This window comes from Triplophysa rosa, linkage group LG21, assembly GCF_024868665.1.
Source record: "Triplophysa rosa linkage group LG21, Trosa_1v2, whole genome shotgun sequence".
Taxonomy (NCBI): Eukaryota; Metazoa; Chordata; class Actinopteri; order Cypriniformes; family Nemacheilidae; genus Triplophysa; species Triplophysa rosa.
This window is the reverse complement of record NC_079910.1, coordinates 10,356,611-10,369,085: the sequence shown is the minus strand read 5'-3', so window position 1 is coordinate 10,369,085 and position 12,475 is coordinate 10,356,611. Positions and strand designations below refer to the sequence as shown.

The window sequence follows — 12,475 nt, the reverse complement described above, 5'->3', positions numbered from 1 at the left end:
CTCCAGTTTTTATTTTCTGCAAATAAATGCAAATAGAAACAATATTTTTATTTGAAATTTGGGAGTATAGTTCACAGAATGAAAAAATATGATCATTTTACCTAAACAGATACTAATAAATAGTAAATTCTTAAAAGCTGAAAATAACTTAGATTTTTTATTCTTTTAAAGTCTATTGTCTGCAGCTGTGTGTGTGTATTATTTGATGTAATATATTTGATAATATTTGATTACATTTTGTATGTATGTGGTATAAAACATCAAACACAATTAACAATCTAAATATTGTTTATTTTAATGTTTTAGATATGGTTATTCATTTGGGTAAGAATACATTGAAATGAAATACGTTGAAAATACAGAGCAAATAAAATATAATCTTTTATCTTTCCATTGCATTTAAATCCCCTGGGACAGAATACAGTACCAGTTAGCAAAGCAAGTCTCACTGATATTGACAGTCGGTTAAAAACAGTTCAGAATGTGTTGAGCAGTGGCGTTCTCTCTCGGTGGCAAACCTGCTCGGCATACAGCTGAACTCCTCCATACAGACTGAGCTGTGTAATACCCCAACTCAAAACATTCCCTTTCACCTTTCCATTGCTACACGACATTTGCTCTTCAATCTCTTCCGCAGTGAGCACATGATCCCACACGTTTACATCCGTCATGTAACCTACGAAAGAATCTGTAGCTGAGATACCTAAAAAGCCATCCTGGTCCTTTCCCAAAATAAGGGTTCCTCCAAGTGGAATGGTATACCTTGCCTTGATATATCGCTCTTCACCCACTAGTCCGTTCACCCACAGCTCAGCCCCTCCGGTATGTGTGGCCCAGGTGAAGCAATAGTTTGTCCAGTCATGGGATTGGCGCTCGAAGGGTAAATTAACAAACTCATTGCCGATCCAAAGACCCACTACAGATCCCAAGGTGATCATGAGTTCATTGTCGTTGCGTGAGGTGGAGTAGGACAGCACAGTCAGGACGTTTGAGGGGGGCGTGCGGACGTTCATGCAGACTGTAAAGGACTGAAGGGTCATGGGCTGGGTCAAGTTCACCAGGGCGTAAGTCTCCAAATTCTTTTCTGGGAAGTACAGGACCAGCGGGGATAGAGTTTGCGAGTCTTGGAAAAGGTAGCAAATTTATGTCAGAACATATATTACATTTTAAATGAAAATGTTTGACAACTTTTATAATAATAAAAAAAAACACTCACCCGTGCCTGGAAACGGTGGCCCTTAAAAGTAAACATCAAATGCATGTCAAATTTTGTTTGCATATATACTGTACAAAGACAGCTTAAAAATGTAATTCGAGGATGTTTTAGTTAAAGGTTTAGCTTTACCTGTGTATGCATTATAATATGAGACAAAACTGTTTTAAAGGGGTCATATGGCGCGAATACGTGTTTTTCTGTGTCTTTGGTGAGTTATAAGTTGCCCATGCACGTATTACTGTAAACAGGTGAAATTGCAAAAATTAAAGTGTCGGAACAAAAGATGCATTCTATCTAAAAGCGAATGCTCACCCAGACCTGCCTGAAACGCCTCGTGTAACCACGCCCCCACAAATCTACGTCAGTTCGTGGTATGATTTGACTAAGACTGCCCAAATGTATACGCAAGTAAGGTGGGCGCACCTGTCAGTACAATTGCTTTGGAACCTGATGTTCCAAATATGGTAAGAGGCGTTACATTTCCATCACACGCTTGCAGTATTCCACCAATCACTACGCACTGGTTAACTGGCCAATCATAGCACACCACGCTTTTAAGAGCAATGAGCTTTGTAAAAAATCTGCGAGAGGTGGGACAAAGAGGAGATACAAACATGCACGGTATGTGAAAAATACAGCATTTTTGAACCTTCAATCGTGTATACACATTAGATTACATCTAAAACAAACGATAATATTTGTTTTAGCCGTGTCATATGACCCCTTCAATATCAAATATATTACATATTTCATCTTTATTAGCCTGCTATGTCGCATGAAAAGTCCTTGGTATGTTTATACCCGGAAGCATTTTTTTGTCCAGCGACGCAATGAGATTCTCTATCTTTTTAAGCTTAGTCTCAATCTCCTCCTGACGGCAAAGTCCTGCACAAATCAAAAGAGACAGAGAACATGCTCAGGCACCGCACACTAAATATTTCTCAGAACAGCTGGAGATCTGCCCTCACCTCCTTTGCCAAGACGTGGGAGGAACGAGGACTCCACCACTCTGTCATTCAGAGGCTGAGCCATGCGGTAGTCGTTCCACAGGGTTTTGTTATCATGGTCCATTAATGTGCTCTCTAATTTCCTGATCTAAAGGTCATCGCATTCACAGTTAAGGGAAGTGAAAAAGAACACAAATGCTTGTGCACTTTTTTAAAGGGGAAAGGGAGGACGCACCTGATTGTGGGACAGGGTGATGGGGGTATCAAACACAGTCCACAGAATGCTTTCATGGCATGGAGGTGTAGTGAGAGAACCCTGATATCTGAAAAAGTGGTTGAGGTTTTCTGGGAGCATGGAGCGCACATTTAGGTTAGAGATGTTCATGGACTGGTCTGTAAAAGCGATAGAAAAAACACCTTACAAATGGCAAAGAGTAAATATAGGAACAATATTTTTAAGTTGCATCAGTATTCGGTATAGTTCACCCAGAAATGAAAATTATGTCATTGTTTATTCACCCTCTTGTCATTTCAAACCTGTATGACTTTCTTTTTTCCATAGAACACAATAGGAGATATTTAAAAAGAGAAACGGCTGTGCCCATTGACTTGCATTAGTTTTGTGCCCATACAATATAAGTGAATGGGTACCGCAGTTGTTTGGTTACCGACATTTTACAAAATATGTTCTTTTGTGTTCTGCAGAAGAATGAAAGTCATACAGGTTTGAAATGACAAGAGGGTGAGTAAATGTTGACAGAATTTTCATTTTTAAGTGAACTATACCTTTACCTTAATAAAACAGATTTGTATAACATTTTTTGCATTCCAAGGTTTCAGAAATGTTGTCAATATGGAGATTTTCAGAATTAAGCAATTTAAGTTGGAGATGAAAATTTTAAATTACTCAAGAAACTGAGTAAAGAGGACCTCAGTACATATTAAAAGCTATGGGATAAATTACTAAATAAGTTGTCACTTTGATTTTAACAGTGTATGGGAATACAAGTGCATAGATGTTACATAAAAATAAAATTCATTGAATTAAGTGCTTTAGAGATGTTTAACACAGATGTTTTGCATTACCTGCATACTTGACTTTTGCTAGGTTTGCAATAAAATCACTGTAGTATGTATTCTCAAAATGCCCATCCTGAAAACAAAGCATGTACGTGAAATGTATTACTATAGGCAGTGATTACACACAAGAACGTGCATAAAGAGTACTTAACAATGCTTTAAAAACACACAATGCCACAGAGTTGAAATTCGTTTTGTTACTATTTGCATGTGCAACTGATTGAGCCATTTTCAGATAAAACCTCATACACAGGTTTTATGAATACACTATTGATGCAGCCCAGCTCTAACCCAAGCAATTGCAGAACCACATATTTCAATTAAACTAGATATGGATAGCATAGCAGAATGCCTGTGGGTGTGTTGCTAAAGCACATGGGCGATAAGAGCACAATGCCAATGAAAGCTTCTGGCCTGTGCAATTTTGTGGCATCAGAAGCCAGTGCTCCAACACACAATAGTCTGATCAATTAACCCATTTAGTTCAGAGAAATGCGGATGTCTAACTTCACTCATGCTACGTGCTTCAGGCAACATAGGGTCATTGGGGTCATTGGTCCTGGCCCAGCTCCTAAAAGACCTCATAGTAATAACATGAATAACATTCACAGAGACTCTTTGAGATTTGCATCTCATTTTTTTTCTTTGAATGTATTGTTATGTAATTATTTGTGGATCATTTTCAATCTCATGAAAGGGCAGCATGGCATAAAAATGATCTTTAATTCAAAGGATGAAAACCATTATTAAAGTATTTTTGAGGACACTTCCCCTTGACAGTCATCTTACCTCATAGAAAAATGCTAAAACTGCTAGACCATCTGGTTTATCTTTGGCTTCTTTGAAGCTGCTGTATTTTTCAGAGTTGTAGTGAACGATATGGAGCTGTGACAGAGAAGTCAAACAGGAACATATGAGGTATTGCACTGTTAATTGTGTAATATGTGGTTTAAAACATACCACAGATCTAACATGTTCTTCTGTATTGCTACAGGGAGGATTTCCCTTTTGAGAAAATTCTACATATAACATGGTATATCAATAAAAATGGTATATAATTGAAGAGTTTATTTGCAAAAAGAGTCAACTCCATTTTTTTTCAAAAATTAAGTTTTTTATGTTAGCATGTTTTTGTTGTGTTTTATAGTGTTAGTTAGCTGCATTTTCTCTTTTTTTGTTTTGTTTATTTTTACTCAATAAAAACAACCCAACTGCAGTTTGATTGATATTAATTGGAATGCACAATAACAAAACATTATTTTTATTTTTGCAAATTAACTCTATAATTGTACATTTTAATTTAAAAATAGGATGTATGCATGTGATTATTATGCTTTTATAGGATTACTTTAGGTGTAGGGTACAAATTCTGTAAAAAAAATGTTTTACTTCTGCCATATAGCGGATGCCATCCAATGTATGCTCTGATCCACTTTCTTCCATGTCCCAGCCTCCCCAGTGCAGATGCATTTGGACAGCAGTGTAGCGGACTGGAAATCCCTTGGTGATCATCATTGTGTGTGGCAGCTGAATTTCCACTGTCAAAAACAAGAAAATATTAATGGAGAGAAAACTAGCCTAGCCTCTAAACATCACATTAAATCAGCTGGATGAAAGCATGCATACAAAGACATGCTCCAGTAGTACAACGTTGATATACTGTGTGTGTATTTTCGCACGTTTATGGAAATGTTTAAGCAACTTTTTGTCACTAGAGGGCGATAAAGAAGGTCGAAACAGACGCAGGGCTCTAAACGCACATCATTTTTAAACATTTTTGACTAAAGGTGTAAATCTCATCCTTAAAAGTTTAAATCTAAAAATACTTACCTGAATGTCCGTTGTTTGTCATGACAAACTGACCCTGCATCTCATCATAACCAGACAGCTCGAGCTGCAGCATTCGCGGATTATAACGAACTTTTCGCCGCTGTATGTCAATTGGAGACTGTTGACTCTTGCCGCATTCTGGAAACTTTTCTGCCCAGTGTTTCTGATCCAGTTCTCCTTCTGTATAACAGTATAACACACTTATATGAGCCACAAGCACACAACGGACATTATATACATGAAAGGAATGAGATAAACCCGATGCGTAATTGCTACTTTACATGTGTTTTACATATTTTGCTGCAACTGTAAAATGAATGAAAACTGTGAAATGTTTTGTTTGCTTTGTTACTTTAGTGTACAAATAAATCTTTTTATATTAGTAATTTAAAAAATGTTTTTACGTTTTTACCTGACAGACGCATAGGCTAAATGTAGATGCATAACAGAACTCGTAAGTAGGCTTTATTTCAAATGTATTTTAGTTTTTGTTTTGCTTTCTATAAATATAAAAAAACACTTGCCTAAGTATGTCCACTTTGCTCCATCTATTCCAGCCGATGCAAAATTCACAAAAGTGGCATATAAGAGCACTTGAAACAGCTCCATGCTGACAACAAGCCCACACTGTGAGTCTGAATGTGTTCGCAGGGTTGTAAAGAGGTGCTGAGTGTCACATTGATTCAACGGTTTACACCCAGAATGCCAAAGGCGTGTAGTAACATGGTAATTTACAGAAGCTTTGACGTATTGGCGTTTGGTGGAGTTGTAGTGGCTAGATCTCAATACCAACAGGACTGGTTTGTTCAGTACCTCTCAAACTCCTTTTTTCCTTGTTTACTCTTGAGAGATAATCCAGACCCTTCTTTGTAAATTGTTATTTCTTTTTGTTCGCGTGTTGATAAAGGAGTCACTTTGTGAAAGCTTTTACCCCACAGCACTGTCAAACAAATCCAGACGAAGTGCTCATGCTCGTAATGTTTTTCTTTATTTATGAAGATTTGTTATGTATCATTAAGATTGAAAATATTTCGAACACTTGCCACTCCATGCTGTGAATTCTTGTATCATTGCAACAGTTTATTTGTAACTACAACCTGTTTCAGGAAATAATGATAATTACATTCAACTATATTATTCATCTGGTATTGGCATTAATAAGGACATAACATATCCAAAATATACACAATAACCGGAAAAAAGAACATGGGAAATGCTAATAAAGTTTTGTAAAAAAATACAAAAAAGTTATAACCATAATGGATATCCAATAAAAAAAACTAATTTCAAAGAAACTTTCAGATATAATTTAAAATGTATACTCTACTTACTTGGAAATACTTTTATGTGAAGGTGATGATTTAGCCCTATATGATAAGAGAGAGTGTAGGAGTCTAACTTGAGCCTGAGGAATTTACCTTTATAATTATACATCTTTTATAAAACTTAAAGCTATAACTTTTTTTACAAATATGAAGCTAAACGGTAAACTTAAATGAACATACAAATAATCATGCTATGTCATGCATTCTGACTTCTTTATACTAAACATGCTGGCTTCTCATGCTTAACTGGTCAACTTGTTAAAAAACGAGTTGGACGTATGACATAGTATTTCTGTACTTGGTACACTCCACCAGCACTCCAACTTGTTTCGGAAAGTTTTTTCTAATTCTGGATCCTTGTGTCATCACAGGGATCCTATTCCTTTTATTGTCCATGCTCCCGGAAAAGCACGGCAAGGCAAGGCATGTTTTTCCAGAAATAATCGTACAGCTGTATCTGTCTTTTGTAAATTTGATCAAACTAAATACTCTTCGAAGATACGACGTATGCAATGCTACTGTATAGGCACTCAAGATTAATATGAGATTGGCAGAAACTGAGTGTGTTGCCCGATCTTTAATGCGCAGCTAGCCTATTTTTGACGGACGCCATGTCCAAGCCGCACAGTTCTATGTCAAAATAAATGTCCTTGTGCAGACTTCCGTATTTCACATTGCACCCTTGGAAGGAGACCCGAAATGCACGCTGAGAGGTTTATCCTCAAACAACACCTTATTTTGTTAGGTTATTTTGTGGTAAAATAATGTTTTATAAGTGTAGTAAAACATAAGGGAACAAAGAATGACATAGCAATAAGCACTACAAAAAAACTGCACAAACCTAACCATTTATTTTTACTTTCCCATGGTATAACTGTCACGATCGTGGTGAAAGAACCCAAATGCAGGCAGGCGGTGAAGGGTTAACCCAAGACTTTAATTTTAAACAAAAACACACAAAACAAAAACCCACGAGGGGGTATAAATCAGGAACTAAACTAAGAAACAAACAGAAAACAAAGACTTCCCACGAGGGGGCAAAATGAAAACAAGAACAGCCAATAACAAATAATCTAACTAAAACAATGACCAAACGTCTTACCAAAAATAACATGGAAGGGAACACAGGCAGGACAAGAACCAGGAACACAAAGACTTCTCCAACAAGAACGAACACGGGCACAGGGTACAAGAACATGCATGTACACATGAAACGCAATCCAAAGGAACAAGACAAAGAAACATGAGGGTATAAATAGAGAAGACAAACGAGGGATAACGAGCAGGGGCAGGTGTAGAACATAAGACACAAGAGGGAGACAATACAGGAAATGAGAGGGGCGGGGCCAATGACAAGACCTGAGAAAACACATGAGATGTCAACATCTCATGGTCTTCTCACATAAAACCTAAGGCTTTGCCATGACTCTGCTACAGGTCCAAGAAAACATGACTAAGGAAGCAGAGCCATGACAATAACCCCTAAAACACGAAAAATTCAGAAAAACAACGTCGGACAAGCAAATCACGTGGTCTCACGAATTCAGCCGCTTCGCTTTTGAGATGTTCCTGGTATTGAGGACGGAACAACATCTCGCCGGTTAGCTTTAGTGAGACATGTATGAAACCAAATCAAAGCCGTGAATAAGCAGAAAGCCATAAATATTAGAACAATGTTTCAAAACCTTATATAAAACAACTTCGTACCGACTTAAACGCATATGTTAAAATGATAAAAATGTTTACCAAAGAAAAACAATTTAAGATGTGTAAAAATGTTTTTTGGAAATGCAAGTCAAAAAATCTTGAGCAAAATTGTTGTTAGCGCAAGTTAGATGTTGCATCTATGTTGTATAGCCTATCGTAGTTTGGTATTAGGGTTTAATCATTTGCTCTTAAGGGAAATCTGTTCATTAAGACAAATGGGGTATCATAGTGTAAGGAGTCTGCTCCAGGTATGAAGCGAACCCGGTTCTCCCGCTTGTATAGCCACCGGTTTTACCAACCGAGCTAGGTAGTAGGCTTTAATGAACCCAAGAGCGGAGACAGCCAAAACAAGGAGTCAAGAGTTTTCCAGCAACAGGTAGTGTTTACTCAAAAAAAGGAAGTAACAACAACGAAAGCAGTATTCCAAAAAGGTAAACTTAGAATCCAAAAACAATAGTCTGCTACAATATTACTTTCCGCAACAAACAGGTAGCATAGGCTCAAGAGTGAACGATGAGTCATAACGTGAGTCCCTTTAAATAGGGTTAAAACCCAGGTGTATCACATCAAGCTTGATTAGAGCGCACTGTAAACCCGAATGTTCAAAGAAATTGAACAGTTTAAGTAGTGTAAACTTAATTTTATATAAAAAAAATCCTAACTTAAATGTTTTGAGTTCCTGTAACTAATTCTTACTTTTGAGTTAGTTTAACTTAATTTCAACAAGTTAATTCAAAATGATTTGTTGAGAATGAAATTCAGTTCCCAGCATGCTTTGCGTGAGACTGCATTAGGAAAGTAAATTTTGAAATGAAGTGTTATTTTATGAGTTTTTAGAAAGGAAAAGCCTTGTTAATGATGAATGTTCAATTATCTTGGATATTTAGAAGAGTTTGTTGTGTTTTTGACTTTTGGGGTTACCATCGTTCAGAAGAGTGGTGCTTAGGTTGTGTGTGTGTGTGTGTGTGTGTGTGTGTGTGTGTGTGTGTGTGTGTGTGTGTGTGTGTTGCATCACTCTCTGTGAAGGCTGTTTGTTAATTGTTGATGCAGCTGAACTGTTTAGGTTGTCTTAAGACCTTTCATTTATTTAGCTGTAAATAAAAAAAGTTACTTTGCTAAATGTTCAAAATTAAAAGGAGTCAACAACAATACAACAAACTCAAAACTGACTAGTTTTGCTTACTTAAAATTGTTCAAAATTAAAAGGAGTCAACAACAGTACAACAAACTCAAAACTGACTAGTTTTGCTTACTTAAAATTGGGAACATCATAACTCAAAATTTTGAGTTTTCCCAACTTATTCGGGTTTACAGTGCGGCGTTGAGAATGAATCCGGAGAGGATCGCCCCTTGTTGGCCTGGAGGTAACCAACAATCCCATGGAAGGTTCTTACACATAGTAATTATATAGTAATTATATTCACACATCAGGTTATCAGAGAAGTGTGAACTAAATTATGACTTCCGAAGCACTGGTTTATAGCGGACATGCAGATTAAGAAGTGTATCTTTATGTCTGTCATTTGCTGACATTTGAGATTTGGAATGGGTAATGCATGTGGGCTTACCTTCATATGCAAGTCTACATCACTGAAAGACAAGGTGAAGGCAAATTAAAATGCAATGTATGTTTGAAAGTACTCATAGAGCAGTCAAGAAAAGATGAAAACACAAGCATTTGGCTGAATATGATAAATAAACTAAGCAAAAAAAATGACCAGCCAATCCTTTAAATCAGGAACACTCTAAGACCTGAAACCAAAGCATCTCTATCTTGAGAGCACTATGCAGTATGTTTTGCTCATTTGAAGTCAATTCACAGCGCTTCACATGATGCATTGTCTGCACAAGTTGACCATTTTTCTTGCATGCTTTAGCCACTTTTTAAGTTTATTTTAAGGATATATTTTCACATGTCGAAAGTTTCCTAAATTTAACTACATTTTACCACTTATGTAGTACACAATCCAGCACGCAACCTGTCCAATCTGTGTATGAAAAAAAATATAAAGCTATTTACATATACAAAAAAAATCAAGCTACTTCATATCCTTGCAGAGAAGACCTCTATTGCCCAGTTGCTTTGTAGAAAATATAGCCTAGTATATTCAATAGACACTCAAAAACAAAACATAAGAAAATGGTGAGGATAAAATGAAGAAAAGGAGATTCAACGTATACTTTGTGAATGTAAAGTTTGGATCTAAAGCAAACTGTTTAACAACAATTAAAACCTTGTTTAAACTAAAAGTAAACAGAAACACTTACTGTAGGATGGAATGTTTACTTCTTGAGTTTCCTTGCACAATCAGATGTCCAACACAAAATAATAAAAGAGGTTTGACGCTGAAAAGAACCAAGAGTCTATATATGTCAGTCGCTCCAGTAAATCTGCGAATAGTGTCTATGTGTAAAGGGGTTGCCACAGAAAGCTCTTTAAACTAAAACAGATGTGCAAAGACAACTCTTAATAACAGGATGTGTGAGATTTGACTATTCTAAATGTTTTAAAGAATATCAGTTTAGAATCATATAAACAATTATGTTAAAAGGCATGCCTTTGATAGAATCACTTTTATTTTTAATGTAAAAAATTTATTTTGAAAACCTTATGCAGACTTATTATATGATACAACCTGGAGGCATGATATAAAAAACATTCATGAAATTAACATGACGTACATTCAATTTAAGGATTCTTGCTGTTCAATCAAAATCTGCTTTATGTGTTTTAAGGAATCACCCAACTGCCTGCTGTGATGCTATGAACACTAGCAATAAAGATGTTTTCTTCACCCTTGGTTGGTGGACGCACTTAGCATCTTCTCAGACAGAAGGAAAACAGTCAGGATAGGGGCAACATCAGCTTTAAAGACACCGCTCCATGCAGTTAGGAAAAACATCTTGGCGTGTGCTTTAATTATACAGTGTTGTAGACACAGTTTGAAGAATGGATACTCAGATTATTTATTTTTATTTTTCAGAAACATGAACGCTGGAAGGTAACCGCTCTTGGTCAACACTCGTGCACGCATACGAACATTTATTTGGTCAAGACATTTTCATGGAGGCCCCTGTACAATTAGACACGCATTCTGTGAGGGTTCTGCTGAGGCACGTGTGAGAATGGTTTGAGATTTAAACAAAACAGATAATGATGAATAAAGCGTGTTTTTGTATTTCATTTTACACACGGATATGTTTGGAATGTTAGTGGAAATTAGTAGCATAAATTGTTTTCTGATTAGTTAGAGATACAGGAAGATTATAGATTATAGTTTGTCACTAACCCTAGATTGCATTGGACACTCTTGCATGACGCAAAGCGATTTGTCCCACATTCCACGAGGGCGAAAGCCACAGCTGCCCATCATAAACAACGCTTCGCTGTGTCGAGATAATCCGCTCGTGCCATGTCGCCTCACATACATGGAATAGGGTCACACCCCGGTCAATTTCACACCATGATGTAAAACAACTCATAGAGGATTAAAACGTCCAACGCTGTCACAGAGCCGGACATAAACAAGTTGAAATACACCTCGTTACAACCGCGTACTTTCACAACAATTTACGAGTCGTCGTGTTTGCATCTTGTCTCCCTGAAACAGAGGCCTCTCAGTATAACGTCAGGAATGCTGTCTTTCCTCTCTGGAAAATGTAAGTTTTATCACATCTATATATACATATCGAATGCTTTATTTAATTACTTACTGTAACACGTTCAAAGTAAGGAAGGATGGAGGCGGGAACCGGCGAACGATAACCAAAACTTTAATAACATAAACAAAGCATAAACCAAAGTAAAGGGCCGGCAGCCACCTCACAGTTGACTGCCGGCTACACAAACATAACTAAAACACATGTCCAGGCCTGGTCATCTCTCGTCATAACTTCCTGTCACTCCTCCTCTTATGCTTCCGGAGCTCCTCCGTGAGAGATGCGAGAGCGGTGTAACGCACAGCTGATACTCATTATCACTCGCGCCACCGGCCTCGCGTCGTTCCCTCACGGCTCTCGTCCCGCCTCCCTCATCACACTTACTTATTCAATCATTTATTTACTTACTTATTCATTCCTTGTTTTATTTATTTAATCACTTATTTATTTAATCATTTATTTAACCAATTCTTTATTTATTTAATCACTTATTTATTTAATCATTTATTTAACCAATTCTTTATTTATTTAATCACTTATTTATTCACTGCTTTATTTATTTAATCATTGCTTTATTTATTCAACATTTCCTTTAAAACCCGTATTTATTTATTCATGCATAAGATATGTGTCAATACGAAACCTCCTAAAAACATGCTCAGACATGCCCCCCGGAAAAATGGAGCCAAATGGGCTGTCCCTACAATATG

The 12,475-nt window shown here is 36.9% G+C and overlaps 1 protein-coding gene across 1 annotated transcript; it reads right to left on the bottom strand.

Annotated features, from left to right (window-relative positions):
• Positions 1–132: 132 nt before the first annotated feature.
• Positions 133–5,778, bottom strand: ca6 (carbonic anhydrase VI). Its single transcript, XM_057363532.1, has 10 exons — positions 5,598–5,778; positions 5,074–5,253; positions 4,633–4,781; positions 4,033–4,128; positions 3,250–3,316; positions 2,399–2,556; positions 2,185–2,311; positions 2,018–2,101; positions 1,217–1,237; positions 133–1,123 (listed from the first exon to the last, which is right to left on the bottom strand). Exons 1-10 carry the CDS (start codon positions 5,680–5,682, stop codon positions 477–479), a joined length of 1,614 nt encoding a protein of 537 aa, XP_057219515.1. The 5' UTR covers positions 5,683–5,778; the 3' UTR covers positions 133–476.
• Positions 5,779–12,475: the final 6,697 nt, after the last annotated feature.

What these genes read in the sequence shown, in the direction of transcription:
- ca6 (XM_057363532.1), bottom strand. Translation starts at nt 5,682, where the DNA reads ATGGAGCTGTTTCAAGTGCTCTTATATGCCACTTTTGTGAATTTTGCA. An exon ending in AGCAAAAGTCAAGTATGCAG is followed by an intron (nt 2,557 to 3,249) that starts GTAATGCAAAAC and finishes TCGCTTTTACAG; the next exon opens with ACCAGTCCATGAACATCTCT. An exon ending in GCCACCGTTTCCAGGCACGG is followed by an intron (nt 1,124 to 1,216) that starts GTGAGTGTTTTT and finishes ACCTTTTCCAAG; the next exon opens with ACTCGCAAACTCTATCCCCG.